This window comes from Buceros rhinoceros, unplaced genomic scaffold (genome assembly GCF_000710305.1).
Source record: "Buceros rhinoceros silvestris isolate BGI_N320 unplaced genomic scaffold, ASM71030v1 scaffold16602, whole genome shotgun sequence".
Taxonomy (NCBI): domain Eukaryota; kingdom Metazoa; phylum Chordata; class Aves; order Bucerotiformes; family Bucerotidae; genus Buceros; species Buceros rhinoceros.
Window position 1 is genome coordinate 6,083 of NW_010400879.1, and position 15,697 is coordinate 21,779.

Genomic DNA, 15,697 nt, shown 5'->3' on the forward strand with positions numbered 1-15,697 from the left:
TCCTGCTGGAATTTATGCAGCTTTCTGCATTTGTCTCCCTCGGTTTTGTGTCTATGCTTTGAGTCATTATTTCCCTCTCTAAGTTGGCCATTCTTTCACCTTTCAGCTGAGCTTGTTGTAAACTTAGGCATACACTTCTCTTCCTTCTAAAAAGTGACTGTTCTGTTTGAATAATGCTTTATTGTTGCTTTGTCATGTTATATCGCTGGGCAAATTGCAAATTTTACCTTTGCAGAGTCAGACATTTATTAATGCATATTCATGAGATGGGAATAATTGGTCTGTGTGATTAATTAGATAGATAGACTGGAGACAGACTGTTAAAAATGCTGGAATCCTTTCTTTAGCGCATTGTTAGCAGCAAGGCAGATATTTATGTGGAGGAAAAGAGCAACAAATCTTACTTTTGTGATAAGAGGCATTAAACCCAGCTCCGGTGACACTTGCATCTGACACGAAGTGGATGAACATTGCCTCTCCAGTTGATCTTATTGGCCCAGGAGGTTCTCGTCCACAGAGGGTAGCCAGCACTGGAGAAAGACTAGTGTCTCCTGAGATCAAAAAAAGATATGTTAGTGTTGAAACCAAATCAGTTCACATCTGCCTCTTGGTTGCTGTGGCTCTTACTTTCAGGCAGGTGCTTTTCAGGATCTTTAACCCCTTACAGACTAAGAATTTTTTTTTATAGACCACTAAATATCTTGCTAGACTTTTCTATTCTATTTTATCTAGCAGAATGTTTCAGCATAGAGGAAAAATAGTGATTTAGAGCTTATTTCTATTGCTATCTAGATTGCTTAAGCTCAATGGTCATGAGATTTACAGGTGTTGGGACCTTGGGTATCTATTGCATGCTGTCAGAGTAGGGCAGGATTGGCTTCTCACCATCTTGGATAATAAGTTTGTCATAGTTGCATGAGCTGTGAGATTCTATGTCTAGGGCCAAGATATTGAACTCCACGGTGGATCCAGGAGCTCTGATAAGCCACACACAGTCAGCAAAATTTCTGTAATTCCTGGGCCAGCCCGGTGAGAAGAGGAATGAAGGTGTTTCTTCAGTTGCTGCAATCCCTCCACATGCACCTGTCACGTACAAGAAGATGAAAATGAAAGCATCCTCATTTTAAACTGAACACTTCCCTCATGTAATCTGACAGACAATGGGGGCACAGTGATGATGCGAGTAGTCACAGGAATGCATCATCAACTTTGGTTTGGACTACGAGTACAAAACCTGGAAATCCTGCCCTATAAGGATGTTCCTGTGCTACCTGGTGCAACAATGATGTGATCTACTTAACCATAGGAATAGCTAGCAAAAGCCTAGGAGTATCTAACACAGTTTAACACAGGTTGCATGTCAGAAAGGAACGGTGCATACGTAACCAATACTACATAAACGTTTTAGATCCTCTTGAAATTAAAGCACTTTTCTTTCTCCACTCTTAATGTTTCAGCTATATGTTTAGATCAGGATGGAATCCTTGCTGGGATATCTAGTGGCTCAGTGCTCTTCCAGCATTTAAACCCATTACATACTGCTACTACCCTGCAGAGCCCCAGAGATCCTTAGTCTCTCTGTCTGCAGAATTTTGCCTTCATATTTGAAAGAAGACATTGCACTATATGCTAGTCAGTCTTAACTTTCTCTTGTGGAACTTGCTCAGAGAAAATCAGTTGTACATGAAGCATGTTCCTTCTCCTTCCAGGAGCTATTTGGCAGAGATACATGATCATGCTGAGCACATTCTCCTTATTTATGGATATGAGATACATTATGGTGAAAGGTTTCATATCACAATGGCCAGTGATTTAAGAATGGTATTTCAAGAGGGATACTTTTTCATGAAAGCATATAAAATGTTTAGCTTTCATGAAATACCTGTGTAAAGGAAAACACTCCCATCTAGCAACGTGCCTGTTCTAAAAACACTGTAAAACAGATTTCTGAAGAGTCTCTAGCAATTGTTTTTAAAAGCTATTAAAATGATTAATTAAAATGTCAGTGAAAGCTTTCCCTCCATTAATAGCTAGGGCTTTCTCCAGTGTGGAAGTTGGTTTGGCGTTTTTAATGTAAAGCTCGGTATATCACTGGCTATATCAATTTTAGCCAAGTAACTCACTGAAAACCTACCTCTAGCAAAGGTTTGTGTAACAGTAGAAGCATCCACTGCATACCACTCCAAAAGAAAGCCTTTTCCAGTCACAGATGAATCTGTCTGGAACTGGATTGTCATCGAACTGCCAGAGGATGCAAAAGAAGCAGGTTCGGTGCCACAGTATGTTGCAATGGGACGAAAATGAATTGTGGGCCCATCATAAACCTGTAGAGAGAAGGAGAATGGTGCTGTTCCTCACACATGCAGATTTCATCTACCCAATACTCAGCAAATTTCCAAGGAGAAGATCACCCTCTCTAAATGAGTGAGGGATCTTTCAGCAAATCCCTGTTAAAGAGAAACCTTTCTTACAAAAAAAAAAACCCAAACAAACAAACCAAAATAACCAAAACCAAACAGAAAACCACAACAGAGTAAAATCTCCTTTTCCATTATATACTGTTAATTGTGAAGCTTTCTATGAAGCCACCAAATTCAGCTCGTTCCCCATCACAGAGCTGCTCTCTGGGGACATTGGACTGGCCTCCCATGTTAAAAAAGTCCACTGGTACAAGCTTGTTTCTTGTTGAGAAAAAAATCCAAGATGATCTGCAGAAAAAAAAAAGCATTGGTTTTCTTTTTTCTTTTTTTTCTTTTTTCTCCCTGAGGAACACATATATTTTAAATTCTGTTGAAAAAATATGTAATAATATATTTTTTAAATTTTATGTATTTGTAAGCCCAAATCTTTTCAGGTTAAAAGATGCTTCTCTTTTGCCACCTTTCAAAACTATTTGTGTTTTGTCCTCTTCCTCCCAGTAAAAAATGTCCAGTAGAGAAAGTCAGGAAATATTAAATAAACATTGGCATTACATTGAAGATTTGATCCTTGATTCAGGTTAAATTTAAAATTCAGGCAGATTCACACTCACTAAATGTGTAATTGATTTAAGAAATTAATTTTTCCTTCAGAGGGGCAGACAAAGAAAGGCAAGCTGAGTTAGAAGAAAGAAGATTCTGTTAAAATCTGACATGAGATGAAGGAAAAAGTTGTATTTCTTTTTTGAACTAATATTAAATTTGGATATCAATGAATAATAATGAATTTATTATATTGAATATATTGAACTATTAATAAATTGGTCTTTTCCAAAGAAGGAAAAGGATAATTAGTGAATCATCTGATTAAAAAAAAAAAAAGACAAGAGATTTACATTATTTACGTAAGTAGTTGTGTTTAGCTAAGTTCAGAAAGAAGTTGTTGCCTCTATTACTCCATTTTGCTTAGTGCCATGTGTGCTGTTTTTAAAAAGGCCAGACTGTATTACAGGAGAGTACAGAAAAACAATCATACGGGAAGAAAGAGTTACCTTCCTACTGCCAACAGCAAATTGCTGATCCAAGAGAAAAGAAGGTGCAAGTAAAGTATTGTTCCTTATAGGATTTTAAAACAACCTCATTTTTAGAGGCATTGAGGTATTATTACCACTCCTGTCCTTAGCTGAACCAGCAGAGAGCAAAATTCAATATGGTATCTGACCTGAAATTCTTAGGTTTGAAAATTCAGGATTGTACTATTATGGACTTATTTCTAATAAGCTTCAAACTTACAGGCTGGAAATATCGGTTAGGGAGCTAAAGAATATGTAACCCTTTCTATAGCTAATATTTATTGAAAAGATAACATAACAAAAACAGTAAGCCACACCAGATCCTCAGAAATTCTTCCTATTCCTCTTGTAGGTTTATCTATTCATCATTTTTATTGAAGTTAATTGAAATAAAGTAACTTCTCACAATTAAATCACCTTTAGCTTGTCATACTGGCACATGCGATGGTTTTCGATATCCATCTGCAGGATATGGCCACGGATAACTTGTGAAGCATTAACACTTATTCGCCACTGGTAATTGGAATTGTGAGGGTAACTTCTGGGCCACTGTGGTGAAGCTATTTGTCCTCTGTTTCCCACAATGTCATTTCCATACACTGAAAAAAGAGAAAGAGACAGCTAATGCCTCTAATTCACATAGATTAAAAGAAGCATTGGGGTCCAGCCTGGAATATAGCTTTCATTTCAGCCCATCTGCCTTAATTTACTTAGGACTAGACAATGCTGTGAGGCATAGACTTGTGTCTCAGACAGTCCTGGGATGAACATCTAATTATTTTCCTGTTGTCAGGGATGCAGTGTACCCTTATCTGACGTGTTTGAGCTGTGTGGCTCTGCATGTACAAGAAGGGGGAAGATGACATATATAAATGCACTCCTGACTGCCTACTTCATGCTCATTTCTCTCTAAGAAGCATTAAATAAGATGATTATTTTTTTAAAGTGCTGTGCTGGTTTTGGCTGGGATAGAGTTAATTTTCTCCATAGTAGCCAGTATGGGGCTCTATTTTGGATTTGTGCTGAAAACAGTGTTGATAATATAGAGATGTTTTAGTTACTGCTGAGCAGCGCTTACACACTCAAGGCCTTTTCTGCTTCTCACCCCAAGTAGACTGGGAGCGTGCAAGAAGTTGGGAGGAGACACAAGTGGGGCAGCTGACCTCAAATGACCAAAGGGAGATTCCACACCATAAGATGTTCTGCTCAGCATACAGGTGTGGGAAGAAGGAAGGGGGAACATTCAGAGTAACTGCGTTTGTCTTTCCAAGTAACTGTTAGATGTGATGGAGCCCTGCTGTTCTGGAGATGGCTGAACGGCTGCTTGCTGATGGGAAAAAATGAATCAGTTCCTTAGTTTGCTTTGATTGTGTATGTAGGTTTTGCTTTACCTGTTAAACTGTCTTTATCTCAGTCCACAAGTTTTCTTACTTTTACTTCAGACTCTCCCCCCCATCCCACTGTGAGGGGAATGAGTGAGCAGCTGAATGGTGATTAGTTGCTGGCTGGGATTAAACCATGCAAACAACTTTGTGTGTTCTGGTGAAAAGTGGTTCTGATATGATTGAGCTGAGAACTGTTGATAATTCCTTTTGAAAGTGAGTAGTAAAAATCTCAAAGTAAGGAAAATTATTACAAGTTTAGCTTCCATAATCCAAAAGGCTGTAGATGTTTAGCTTCAGCAGTCTGTTCATAAAGCAAGTCAGACTGATGTTTACAATGGTTCCTGGAAATTTTGGATCTATGGCATAATTTCCTTCTAATTCTGCTGCCTGGTTGATGGCATCTAGATCCAAACTGGAAGATGGACAGTGTTGTACTCAAAAAGCAAAAAGGAAATAAATAAAATAAGCTTTTTTCTTAAATTATCAATTGCTTAACAAATGGCAAGTATTAGATGTGCCCTTCTGATTATATTGTACTTAATATACTTACGTACATGAGTTCTGTTCTGACATGGTTTGGAGCATACTTTTACATTCAGAAGATATTTTACAAAATATTTTTAAAGCTTCACTGATAATTTTATAATGGACTTTACAGGGCGAAATGGTCACTTTTGATTCATTTTGGAAGTGTTATGAAAGAACAATAATTTTCAATTAAATAACATTTACTTACAGTGAGAGAATGTGGCCCTGAAGCCAACATCAGCACCTGAGCCATCTGAGACAAATTTGACCCACAGGACATGTCCAACAGTAGATGTATAATTTGAAGGCAAGGAGTTCCCACAGAATCGTCCTGCAAGCGTGCCTGTATCATTCCCTTCACGAATCTCCAGGTAATCTCTGGTGCAGCCACCACTATGTTCCACCTGAAACTCTCTGTTTCAATAGCAGTGGAAAAGCATTAGCAAGCATATGACTGGCACATACTTCAGAGTTTGCCCTGCCAGGCCACTAATCCCCCTATACCTCCTACTGTAACAGTTAAGAAGAGGGCAGCAACAAAACCCTCCAGAACCCAGAAGTCACTGCTCATTACCTGGCAGTATTTCTGATACAGGGCTTTCTTTTCTAGCCACTTATTTTACAATAGAATTTCACTTTGCAAAGTTATAATTTTTAAAGAGTTCTCAAAGCCTTGAAATATTTTTTGGTTCTCCAACAACAACCATGAAACACAGAAAGTCCCTGATATATAAAACAGATTTTTGATATTAACCCAGGTCAGATGATTTGCCAGATACACATCTATTGGGTGCAGAGGAATACTTCTAGCCTTACAAATCAGTCTCCAGCCCCGTCATATGTGTATTATTTCAGTACGCTCTCTGGTGAGAAAGTAATTGCAGAGGACTAGATTCATTTGTAGTTAACACCTCAGAGCTCAAAAATCTCTTAGCAGTTTCTCCAGAATTATGAAATATTACTGTTTCTCTGGATTTTCTGAGTTTCACATAGCTGGGTGTGCAAAATAATAATAAGGATTGCTATGAACTCTTCTAACCCAGTTTTTTACCTCAGAAAAGGAATGGGATTTAGTAATCCAATTACAAATACTTAATTATTGTACCAACTGAATGCTAAATATATTCTAAAAATCATTATCTGTTATTCTAAGTGCTTTGATTAAATCCAATAATCTTTTCAGAAGTAGGCTATGAATATACATCAAAGATTCCAGAGACTGCCTCTTATAAACAGTGCCCCAAATATTTGTGCTTTCTCATTTTCCGGTAACAACTCCTGCCCTTCAGCCCTGAATATAGTCCCATGTGTTCAGTGTACACATGCTGTGAAATGGTTCCAGCCGCTCATCTGGATATACTTCAGACTAATTTAAAGCTAACACTCAAGTTGCAAGACAGGCATTTCTGTTCAGACTGAGCTAAAGAAAATGAATGCCTCATGCCAAGAAAACTTTATAAGCTCTTAATATTAAATTAAGGTATACAATTACACTATGCTTTCCAGTATTTTCAGCTTGCCTTTCAGCTCTGTGTAACTGAAGAAAAAGAGTTTACATCTACACAGTGTCAATTATATAATTCAGTGTATGTTCTACTGATAGTTTCTTCTTCATGCGAGATTTCTGTTTTACTTCTGAAAAGTTACTCATTAGTTTGTACAAAACACTTTGTAAAATTTTTTCAGCTGCAGTACTTTTTCTCTGCTTCAGTACTTTTCCTCTGCTTCAGTGAATAAAGGAGGAATAGAATGTCTTTTTTATTGCATTAGTGAATTGTCACATGCTGAACAAATTGCACCTTATGCGGTCAGCATGTTACTGGCCAAATTTTCCTTTTGTCCTGATTAACTGTAAATGCATGTTTCAGAATTACTTTTATTTTCCTTCTCATTCTTGATAAGCTTTGAAAAGGGTCAGTGCTCTGTTTCTTGGCAGCAGACACTGTTTGATGCAGGGGAAACTGAAAGGCTCAGAAATCAACATCATGGGTAAAGGACTCCACATTGTTATGGTAAAGGACTCTACATTGTTCTGTGGATCAGGCATGACTTTCCTGTCAGAAGTCTTCAAAGGAAAGTTACTTTGTGGAAGGGAAAACAAAATTCCTTCAGATGGTACTCTCCAGGTCCCTCTTGTACCTCCACTGCTATAATTGTTGGAGAAATTTTGAAGTGTTTAATATCAATTGTAACACGACAATCTGTGGAGTACCCAGGCCCTTTATATCACTCAGCTACATAATAAGTACTACAGTGAATCAGATAGTAAGGAAATGTAGGAATTTCCTTTGTAAAGAAAAGGCAGAGCAATGCTAAATTTCCTCTTCTTGTTTATGAGTGAGTGAGAACTGGGTCATTCGCCGTATCAGTTGCTCAAACAATAAACCACCTATTCATATGATGCTCCATATGCCTTAATTTAAACAATGACTAAGACAGGAGAACACTGCAAGCTGCAACTAACCACTGCTGTTCTCTTTCCAAGTTAAGCTAAAAACATGTTTTGGCATTATCGTTCGGTAATTACATTTCCTAATAAACACAGAACATCCTTCCTTCAGGTCAGTTAAAGGGCTGAATAATAACCCTTGGCAATGCATTTACATGAAGGACAGCTGGAGCCGGTTGCCAGGGGAGCTGAGAATCCTCCAGACACACTCGGTGTTGAGTGGATATGGCTCTGGATAGCCAGGGCTGTTGAAAGCTCCTCTGTCCATGTGGAAGGTACCCCCACAGGCTGCAACAAGAAGGAGACAGCAGAGGATTGAGATGGATGATGCAGAAAAAAAACCAAACAAACCAACCAACAACAACAACAACAAAAAAAAAAACCAACAAACCCCAAATCTTGACAGAGCCAGAGCATATGCTAATCAGGAAGGTAATTCTCCTTGTCTCCTTCAGCTTGATGATGTACTTGCTGACACCTTGGCCAGAAAGGTGGGGCAATAGGGGATTTCAAAAGTGGGAAAGTCAGGGAGACAAAGCATTACAGGATCTGTTCTTAAGTCAGAGGCATAAGGTAGCAACATCTGTAACATGAACTCACATGATGATGATGCAATATAGGTGGCATGGAAGCCCCTGGCAGTAATGTTGTTGTTGGAGATGAAGTTCACCACCAAGGCATTACCAAAAGAAGTGATAGGATGTGGTATAGTTGTGCCACAGTAACGGCCTGAAAGAGAACAAGCCAGAGAGGAAAAAAAACCTGTTCGCACGTAAATACTATTGCTAATCTAAAGTTTGGGGTTAGTGCCTGGCACAACCAGGAATAATATTTGTTGCTTACAATCACGGTTGTCAATTCAATCTACATAAAAATTAAATAAAATTTAATTTGCATAGAACTCAACTCTGGTGGCAACTTTTTTTAACAGAGAAAGGACCTCCTGCACTCCAGAAACCCTTGTCACTGGATATTCTTTCACTGAGCTCTTTTGTGTTCACTCTATGCAGAAATTACAGCCTAATTGAAAAAAAATATTGTTATCAAATAAATCTGATAGTAGTTTGCATTTCACTCAATTGGTTTCTAATGAAAAAAATAAGTGACAAATAACACAGCAGTTTTCCTGTAGTGGATTGTAACATAGGAATTAGGAATATGACTCATGATCTGTCAGAAAGGCATTGGATGCCAAAAAGAAAGATAGAAGTTAGTATTTTGGTCCTCTTACCAAGTGAAAGCTAAGGGTAGGAGACAAAAAAAATTAATTCTGCTCTTAGTTCCAGCCCCACTCCTGATGAAGAATTACATACGAAAGTAGAGCAAGAGAGAGTGTAATCAGGAACAGATATTTTGAACTTCCCAGAAAGGAATTTAAGGCAACCCTGGGTATGTGAGGGGAGTCAGGACCACCCGGTGGCAGGAGTCACTCATGGCTTCCTGAATTTTGCTGCTCCAGGCTGCTCTTGCCACTTGAAGGTGATGGCTCTGGACAGAGATATCAAGAGAAACCTGTAGAAAATTCAGAAGCAAGCAGAAAACCAGGCTTTCCAAGGTTTGAGGAAAATCCATTTTCTACTCCCAGAAATCTGCAGCTATCTCTACTGTATTTACTGTGGACTGTGCTTATGAGTGCGGGTTATGTTGTGGTTTTGTACGATTAACTCAGAATTCAGTTTAAACTGAATTTCTTGGTTCCCAATATTGGACAGCTGAGGAGGAAGGAAAAGGCAGCTGAAGGCAACCTCAGACTTCAGGTTAGTGAGAATACAGTCAGTGCCTGGGAGGACTGTGCCATTCCCACTGAAGACTTATCATCCATTCCTGGTCTCCTCTGGCCAGAATGGCCAACGAGCTTCCTTTACCAGAGAATATCCATGAAGCAGGAGGACTCTCACAGGAAACATTCTCCTGCTTACCCTGGGTGTAGTTCTATAAGCAGGGAAAGGTACAATACCTTGAAGAGGAGCCTCGTAGTTATTCCCATCCAAAATCTCCACAAAATCCGTTGTGCAGTTTTGTCTATTGTTTTCAACATCAAAGTCAGTGAAGGAGAGTGTGACATGGTTGACTGGCAACAGCAAAGAGTAAAAACTTAAAAAGAAGTTTGACATTTCACAGAGAAATAATTACATGTAAACAAATGCACCATCTTTTCTCCCCTGAAGTCAATCAGCCCCTATAAAATATAACATCTGAAGTAGTTTATTCCCTGATACATGGAGTGAATTTGTTGGAAGTGCATTAATCCTTACTGCAAAGATCCTGGTAAATCTCCTAATATTTCAGTACTTCCTAGTACAATTGACATTAGAAGCGTAAGATTTAACATATACATACAAACTGCAATTTCCTAATACCTGATCAGCTTCATTACATACTGAAAGGTCAGCAAATACAACATGGAAAATTTACACACATTCAGAAATGAAACTTATTTCCATACATCCATGACCTTCTGCCCCCTTGTGATCTATACCATAGATCCAGACAAAATGTGAATTGATGCTGTCCCGCTCCAGGCTTAGAAAGAGCTGGTTCTTTCATCATTTTGTAACGTTCCACATACATCAATTGGACTGGTTAAAGGATCATTAACTACCCTCAGCTATATTTGTACAGAATTGGATTTTCCACACCCTTGGACTGCAGGCTATGTCCTGAAAAAGAGTATTTCTGACTCGGTATTTTTGACTCTCTTATTGCTCTTGCTTATCCAATATGAACAAAGGTGAAGTCACAACTGGAAGAGAGAGGCTGTCCTCAATGCCAGTCTGTGACAGTAGTTACTCCTGGACTTACAGCTCCTATGAAGTTTGAGCAGGTCAGAAAGAGCCTTATGACTTAGATGATAACTGAGTTTTCTCCCACATCGAACAAGTTTGAATTTGACACAAATATTTTGCTTCTCACTGGGCTACAATTAATTAGCTAGAATAAGCTGAGATGACAGACGTGGACCCAGGGCTGCATTCAGCAGGGTGCCACTGACTGGTGTTCAGCTGCATAGTCTGTGTGTTCTGCACTCTTTTGTGTCCTGTCCAGTCAATCAATTACAGCTATCAATGCAGGTCCTCAGGATACAGAGCAGAAAGGAAAAAACACAGCGGGTGGCAAGAGCAGGAGACTTGTTGGTCTTCGTGGTAAAAGCAGAGCAGAAACTCTGCTGTGGTTTGCCATGGGCTAAATCTATTGCGTATGGCTCTGCCCTGTAATGCTGTGTGACTGGTGTAAAGAAGCCACGTGTACCTGGAACGTGTGGTATGTGGTGGTCCTGGTGGTTAAGTGGAGAAAGTCACTACATACACAGGCTACTTCTTATACAGCATTTTTCTGGTCTCTCATATTGATGTAATTCAGGAGTCAACAGTTATGTATGAATTTTTGATCTGGATCCAGAAAAAGATTGTCTTTAAAAATAAATGTTGTGTAGGTGAGGAACAGCTTTGATTATGTCCTTTTCAGGAATTTGTATACGAATCTATGCTAAAGAAAAGTATTGTTTATCTCTTGATTTTTGTTTTGGTGTTTTCTTTGGCAAATTGATTTTAATTTTATAAGCTAGCAAAATAAACTTATGAATGTGGTTGGAACATTCTGTGATTTTAACAACAATGTCTAACTATCAGATGAACAACTGAAGTTCAGCAGTTGCTATTAAAAATAAACGTTAATTTTAAATGATGTTACCGGGATACTATAATCCATTTATAAGGTTTTTTTGTAGGAATATTTTATGATATAAAGGTGATACTGGGTATTTGTCCTGGGTTCAACATGGAGGAACCGGATGCTCCCATGTTGTCCGGCTTTCTTCTTCCCAGAGAGCTGTGGTTCTCCCAGGCTTCCGGGAAGAAGGACTACACCTCCGTGAATGAAGTCATAAAAGGTAATATCTGATGGGAAATATTTGGTATTGTATGATCAACCATAAATCTGTGTAAAATTAGACAGGAATATCTGAGAATGTATCTATGAACATGTTAATATTTTTTTTTTTATTTGGAATTGTACCTCTGTACCTTTCTCATTATCTAATTAAAATTTCTTGGGTTTTATGTTAACAGCATAGATTTGATCTATGAACATGACCCTAGCTGGAAAAATCCAGACCAAAACAAGGTCAGCTAAATACAAGTGCTTTAATTATATAGAAACCCTTAGATTTGCTCATAGACAAATCCAAACGGTGTTCGCCACCTCATTTATAAATGCAACACTTGCATCGCAGTAAATCAGCCAAGATGACAAAGTTGTAAACTATCTTCCTCACTATGCACTAAATCTTTTTCAGTGAAATATGATTTAAGACAGATTAGGAGAGCCACACTCTCCAGCTACCAGGATGCAGAACTTCCTAGAGAAATAAAGAAGGAATTTTGTATTGTTATTTCAAAAGAGAGATAAGGATGTTAGTCATCCCAGCTAACTGTAAAAGATGTTTTTACTTACATGGTTCCTGAGCCTGAATAATCCAGCTGCAGTTCTGATTGTTTGGGTATTTGGCAGGATACAGAGGAGAGGAAATTGCTGCCCCAGCTGAATCTGACTCTATAAAACTTCCACATGCTTTAGAATGAAACACATACAAACACACATACACACACAGAAATTTATACATACAAAAACACGTTAGATTCTGTAGTGAAAATGAATGCATAAAATGTAACATGCTACATCAATGTGAAATGAGGATAAAATTCTCTACAGTAATTTTTCAGAAGAAACTTAAGGACCAGCTCCCAGCACTGGGTGTACCTTCTTGACCTGGATCCACAGGCCATGCTGCACCTGGCTGACAATCTGAGTGAAGCCAGACTGACTTGGGAACAGACCTCATCTTTATCAGCTCCTCATAGCCCAGAAGAGCAATCTTGGGGCCAAGATAACTTGGTTTCAGGGTAGTGCAATCATACAGCCACTTCTCTGATCATTTGCCTGTGTTGGCAACTAGGAAGAAAAAAATCCTAAGAAACTCTCCAGAACCTTCCAATGCCCAAGGATGGCATCATATTGCATTGGCATGATCCTCTTGTGAGCTGCGTCAACAAAACTGCAATTATATGAAACGTTGCACGTGTGCAAGAGCTTGGCTGACTGCATAACTTTGGCTAACAGTGCTGCATGCCTCGTTTCTAAGCCTACTGACTTACCATAAACCCCCCAGATCTGAGTTTCACACAGCTGCTTTTAACAGCAGCATGAGGATTTAGGTACCAAAGACTGATATTCATTTACCATGCCATTCTGCCTGAAACACCCACTAGGAGATGGGACTTACAGGGTGTTTCTCAGGAAGAGGGAAGCTGGGTTGCCTCATCCTAGGTAGGGAGTACTTGCTCACCAGGCGTGTTTTGCGTAGGGCCTACTCCAGTAAATGTGCCCTGAGGAAGTTTAACTTATTACCCTTTCAGAGCTATTAGTTAGAAATGTCTTATTAGGTATCTAACTAGTGCTTCAATAACTGGGGTTCCTGAGATTTTTGCTGATGCAAATTCATAATATTCTTTATAATTTTTCACAATATTTTCAAAGAAAAAAATTCTGGGAAAAGTACTAAATTATAGTGAAAAGAATCCTAGGAAAATGAGAGGAAGCGATTTTCTTTGCAAAAACAAAATGGCTGTATCTTGAGGGAAAAAATGTTTCCAAAGTTATTGTAAAAAATGAAAGAAAATCACCAATTGTCAAATAGCATATAACTTCATAAAAAATTCTACACAGCTGATGTCATTTTTCATTTAAAAGGAAACCATATAAAATACCAATAAGTCCTCCACAAATTGGATAGTTAATGCTTGGCAGGGTTAGCAGGCCTGAATCCATGGGCTTCATCAACAGCATCACACAGATTTCTTTTATAGCTTTTCAGATTCATGTGCATGGGTAGACATACAAAATGTATTTTGTCACTAGGTCTGTGGAAACTGCCAGTTGCACATTTTTATCAGGGTAGTTTTGGGTAGCTAACCCTCTAGGGAGGACAAATAAGAGGCAACTGCTGCGTTCTAGATGCCTTGCTGTAAGAAGTACATTTTTTCTCCAATCAAAGAATCTAAGATGGTCCTTAGATTTTAAATTCTTTAACCTATTATTTAGAAAATCTCAGTGCTGTTAAAAATACACTCTGGCATGCTGCATAGAAACGATACTTCTTGTTATCAGCTGTGCTAAAAGTTCATGTCTTAATACAAACAAATTGGTGATTAGATAAATATGCATTAATGTAAATGATGAAATTACCTTCAGTAAAGCGAGCACTGAAGCCCCTGTACTGGATAGATGTATCAGAGCGCATTCGGATGTACATCACATTCTTGGAGGATGTGATAGGAGGAGGATGCTGTGTTCCACAGAGTTTTCTAAGAAGTGGTGCTTCATTGTTAGGACCATCAAATACCTGTTATGAAAAGATCAAATGAAGTATTTGGTTTCAATAGAAGAAGACTTTTATTTCATTCCCTCTCTTATGTTTCATACATTTTGATCCTGACAGAGCCTTGATATGGGCAGTGCAAACAAACTATGCCACTATTCTGTGGCCATTTCAAAAAAATGCGTGTTTTTCAGGCTGAAGCTACTACAAAAAAGCATCAAGTAACCATCTTCCTCTGGTAGGGAAGCAACCCTCCTTTAAGAATCCAGATATCCCCACACATTTACTGTTTTCTGTTAATGGCTAATGTGAGTTCCTGTGTAACTTTTATTCAGTTAAACCCTACATCTTGCCTCAGTAAAGAATTCTAAATTGGCCCTAACATGCAACTAGTGCATACAGCTATGACTGTTTATAAAAAGAGAAGACACTAGGATTATGGGTTTTAGGTACACGTACCCATCATCAAGGATCAGAGTCCATATATCTATGCTTTATAATCGCTTTAGGGTGCAGAATTACACACATACACATGAAGTGGTATTTAAGCAGAGGATAAAGAAGAGTTAAAAAAAAATGAGGAATAAAGCAAAGATGGTTTCACAAAACTTCACTTTTATTTTACCACAAATGCCTTCCTTCTCTTTTTTCTCTTTACAGCTAATAATTCAGTTCCCTTCTTTGTTTCACAATCAGGAAGAGAAGGATAGTGAAGTTAAAATCAGTGAGTGTCTAGCTTAAGAAACATCAACATTATAACAAGAGAAACTACAGAGATAGAGAAATGGCCACAGTATCAGAGCGTCACACTGATCTTTCCTAGCACTCTAGCAGATGTGATTTGTTGCTGCAGTGTTTGGAGGCCGTGGGCTGGTCTCAGATCCCTAGTGCCCGGTTTCAGAAGTGATGAGCACTGGAGCCATCAGCAGTTGCATGACTCACCGAGGAAGAGCATTTGGGCTACTGGGCAGCAACAAGGGTTTAATTCACTTCCTGTTTCAGCGTTAACATCCTGCATTACCATAGGCACATCATTTAATATAACCTGTGACTCAGCTTCCTATAGCAAAATGGAGAAAAATATGGATAGGAGGACTGGAAGAAATTCAGGTGCTAGGATGTTAAAATCTGCATAAAAGCTCACTTTGAGCAAAATAATGCCATTGCATTTGAAGAAATGTACTTTATTAAGACTTCAAAATGCTTCAAATTCCAGCAAGTTTGTGCAATGCAGCACTGATGGATTAAAAATTTTTAACTAGACTGCACAACACAAAGCATTGTTTCTGCCACCAGTATTCAAAGGCCTTTAAGCCCATTAGTGAACATAGTGTGCAGTGTTTATTCCTCTGCACATATATTCTGTATATAAATCAGTCTACCTGGAGTTAAAAAAAACACCCATGGAATGTGTAAAAAAGCAATAACTAAAACAAAATATCCCTTAGGAATTAAGGTACTGTCTTTCC

The 15,697-nt window shown here is 38.5% G+C and overlaps 1 protein-coding gene across 1 annotated transcript in view; it reads right to left on the reverse strand.

The window, feature by feature from the left end:
• The window catches only part of CUBN (cubilin (intrinsic factor-cobalamin receptor)), a gene marked incomplete at both ends in the record, with an annotated part of 99,156 nt that overhangs the window by 5,856 nt on the left and 77,603 nt on the right, over positions 1-15,697 (reverse strand). The window contains 10 exons of the mRNA XM_010132079.1: positions 405-551; positions 886-1,083; positions 2,135-2,324; positions 3,908-4,089; positions 5,612-5,817; positions 8,008-8,140; positions 8,453-8,581; positions 9,810-9,923; positions 12,305-12,421; positions 14,096-14,252. Of these exons, the coding sequence (XP_010130381.1) occupies positions 405-551; positions 886-1,083; positions 2,135-2,324; positions 3,908-4,089; positions 5,612-5,817; positions 8,008-8,140; positions 8,453-8,581; positions 9,810-9,923; positions 12,305-12,421; positions 14,096-14,252 (1,573 nt within the window). The remainder of the gene's footprint in view (positions 1-404; positions 552-885; positions 1,084-2,134; positions 2,325-3,907; positions 4,090-5,611; positions 5,818-8,007; positions 8,141-8,452; positions 8,582-9,809; positions 9,924-12,304; positions 12,422-14,095; positions 14,253-15,697) is intronic.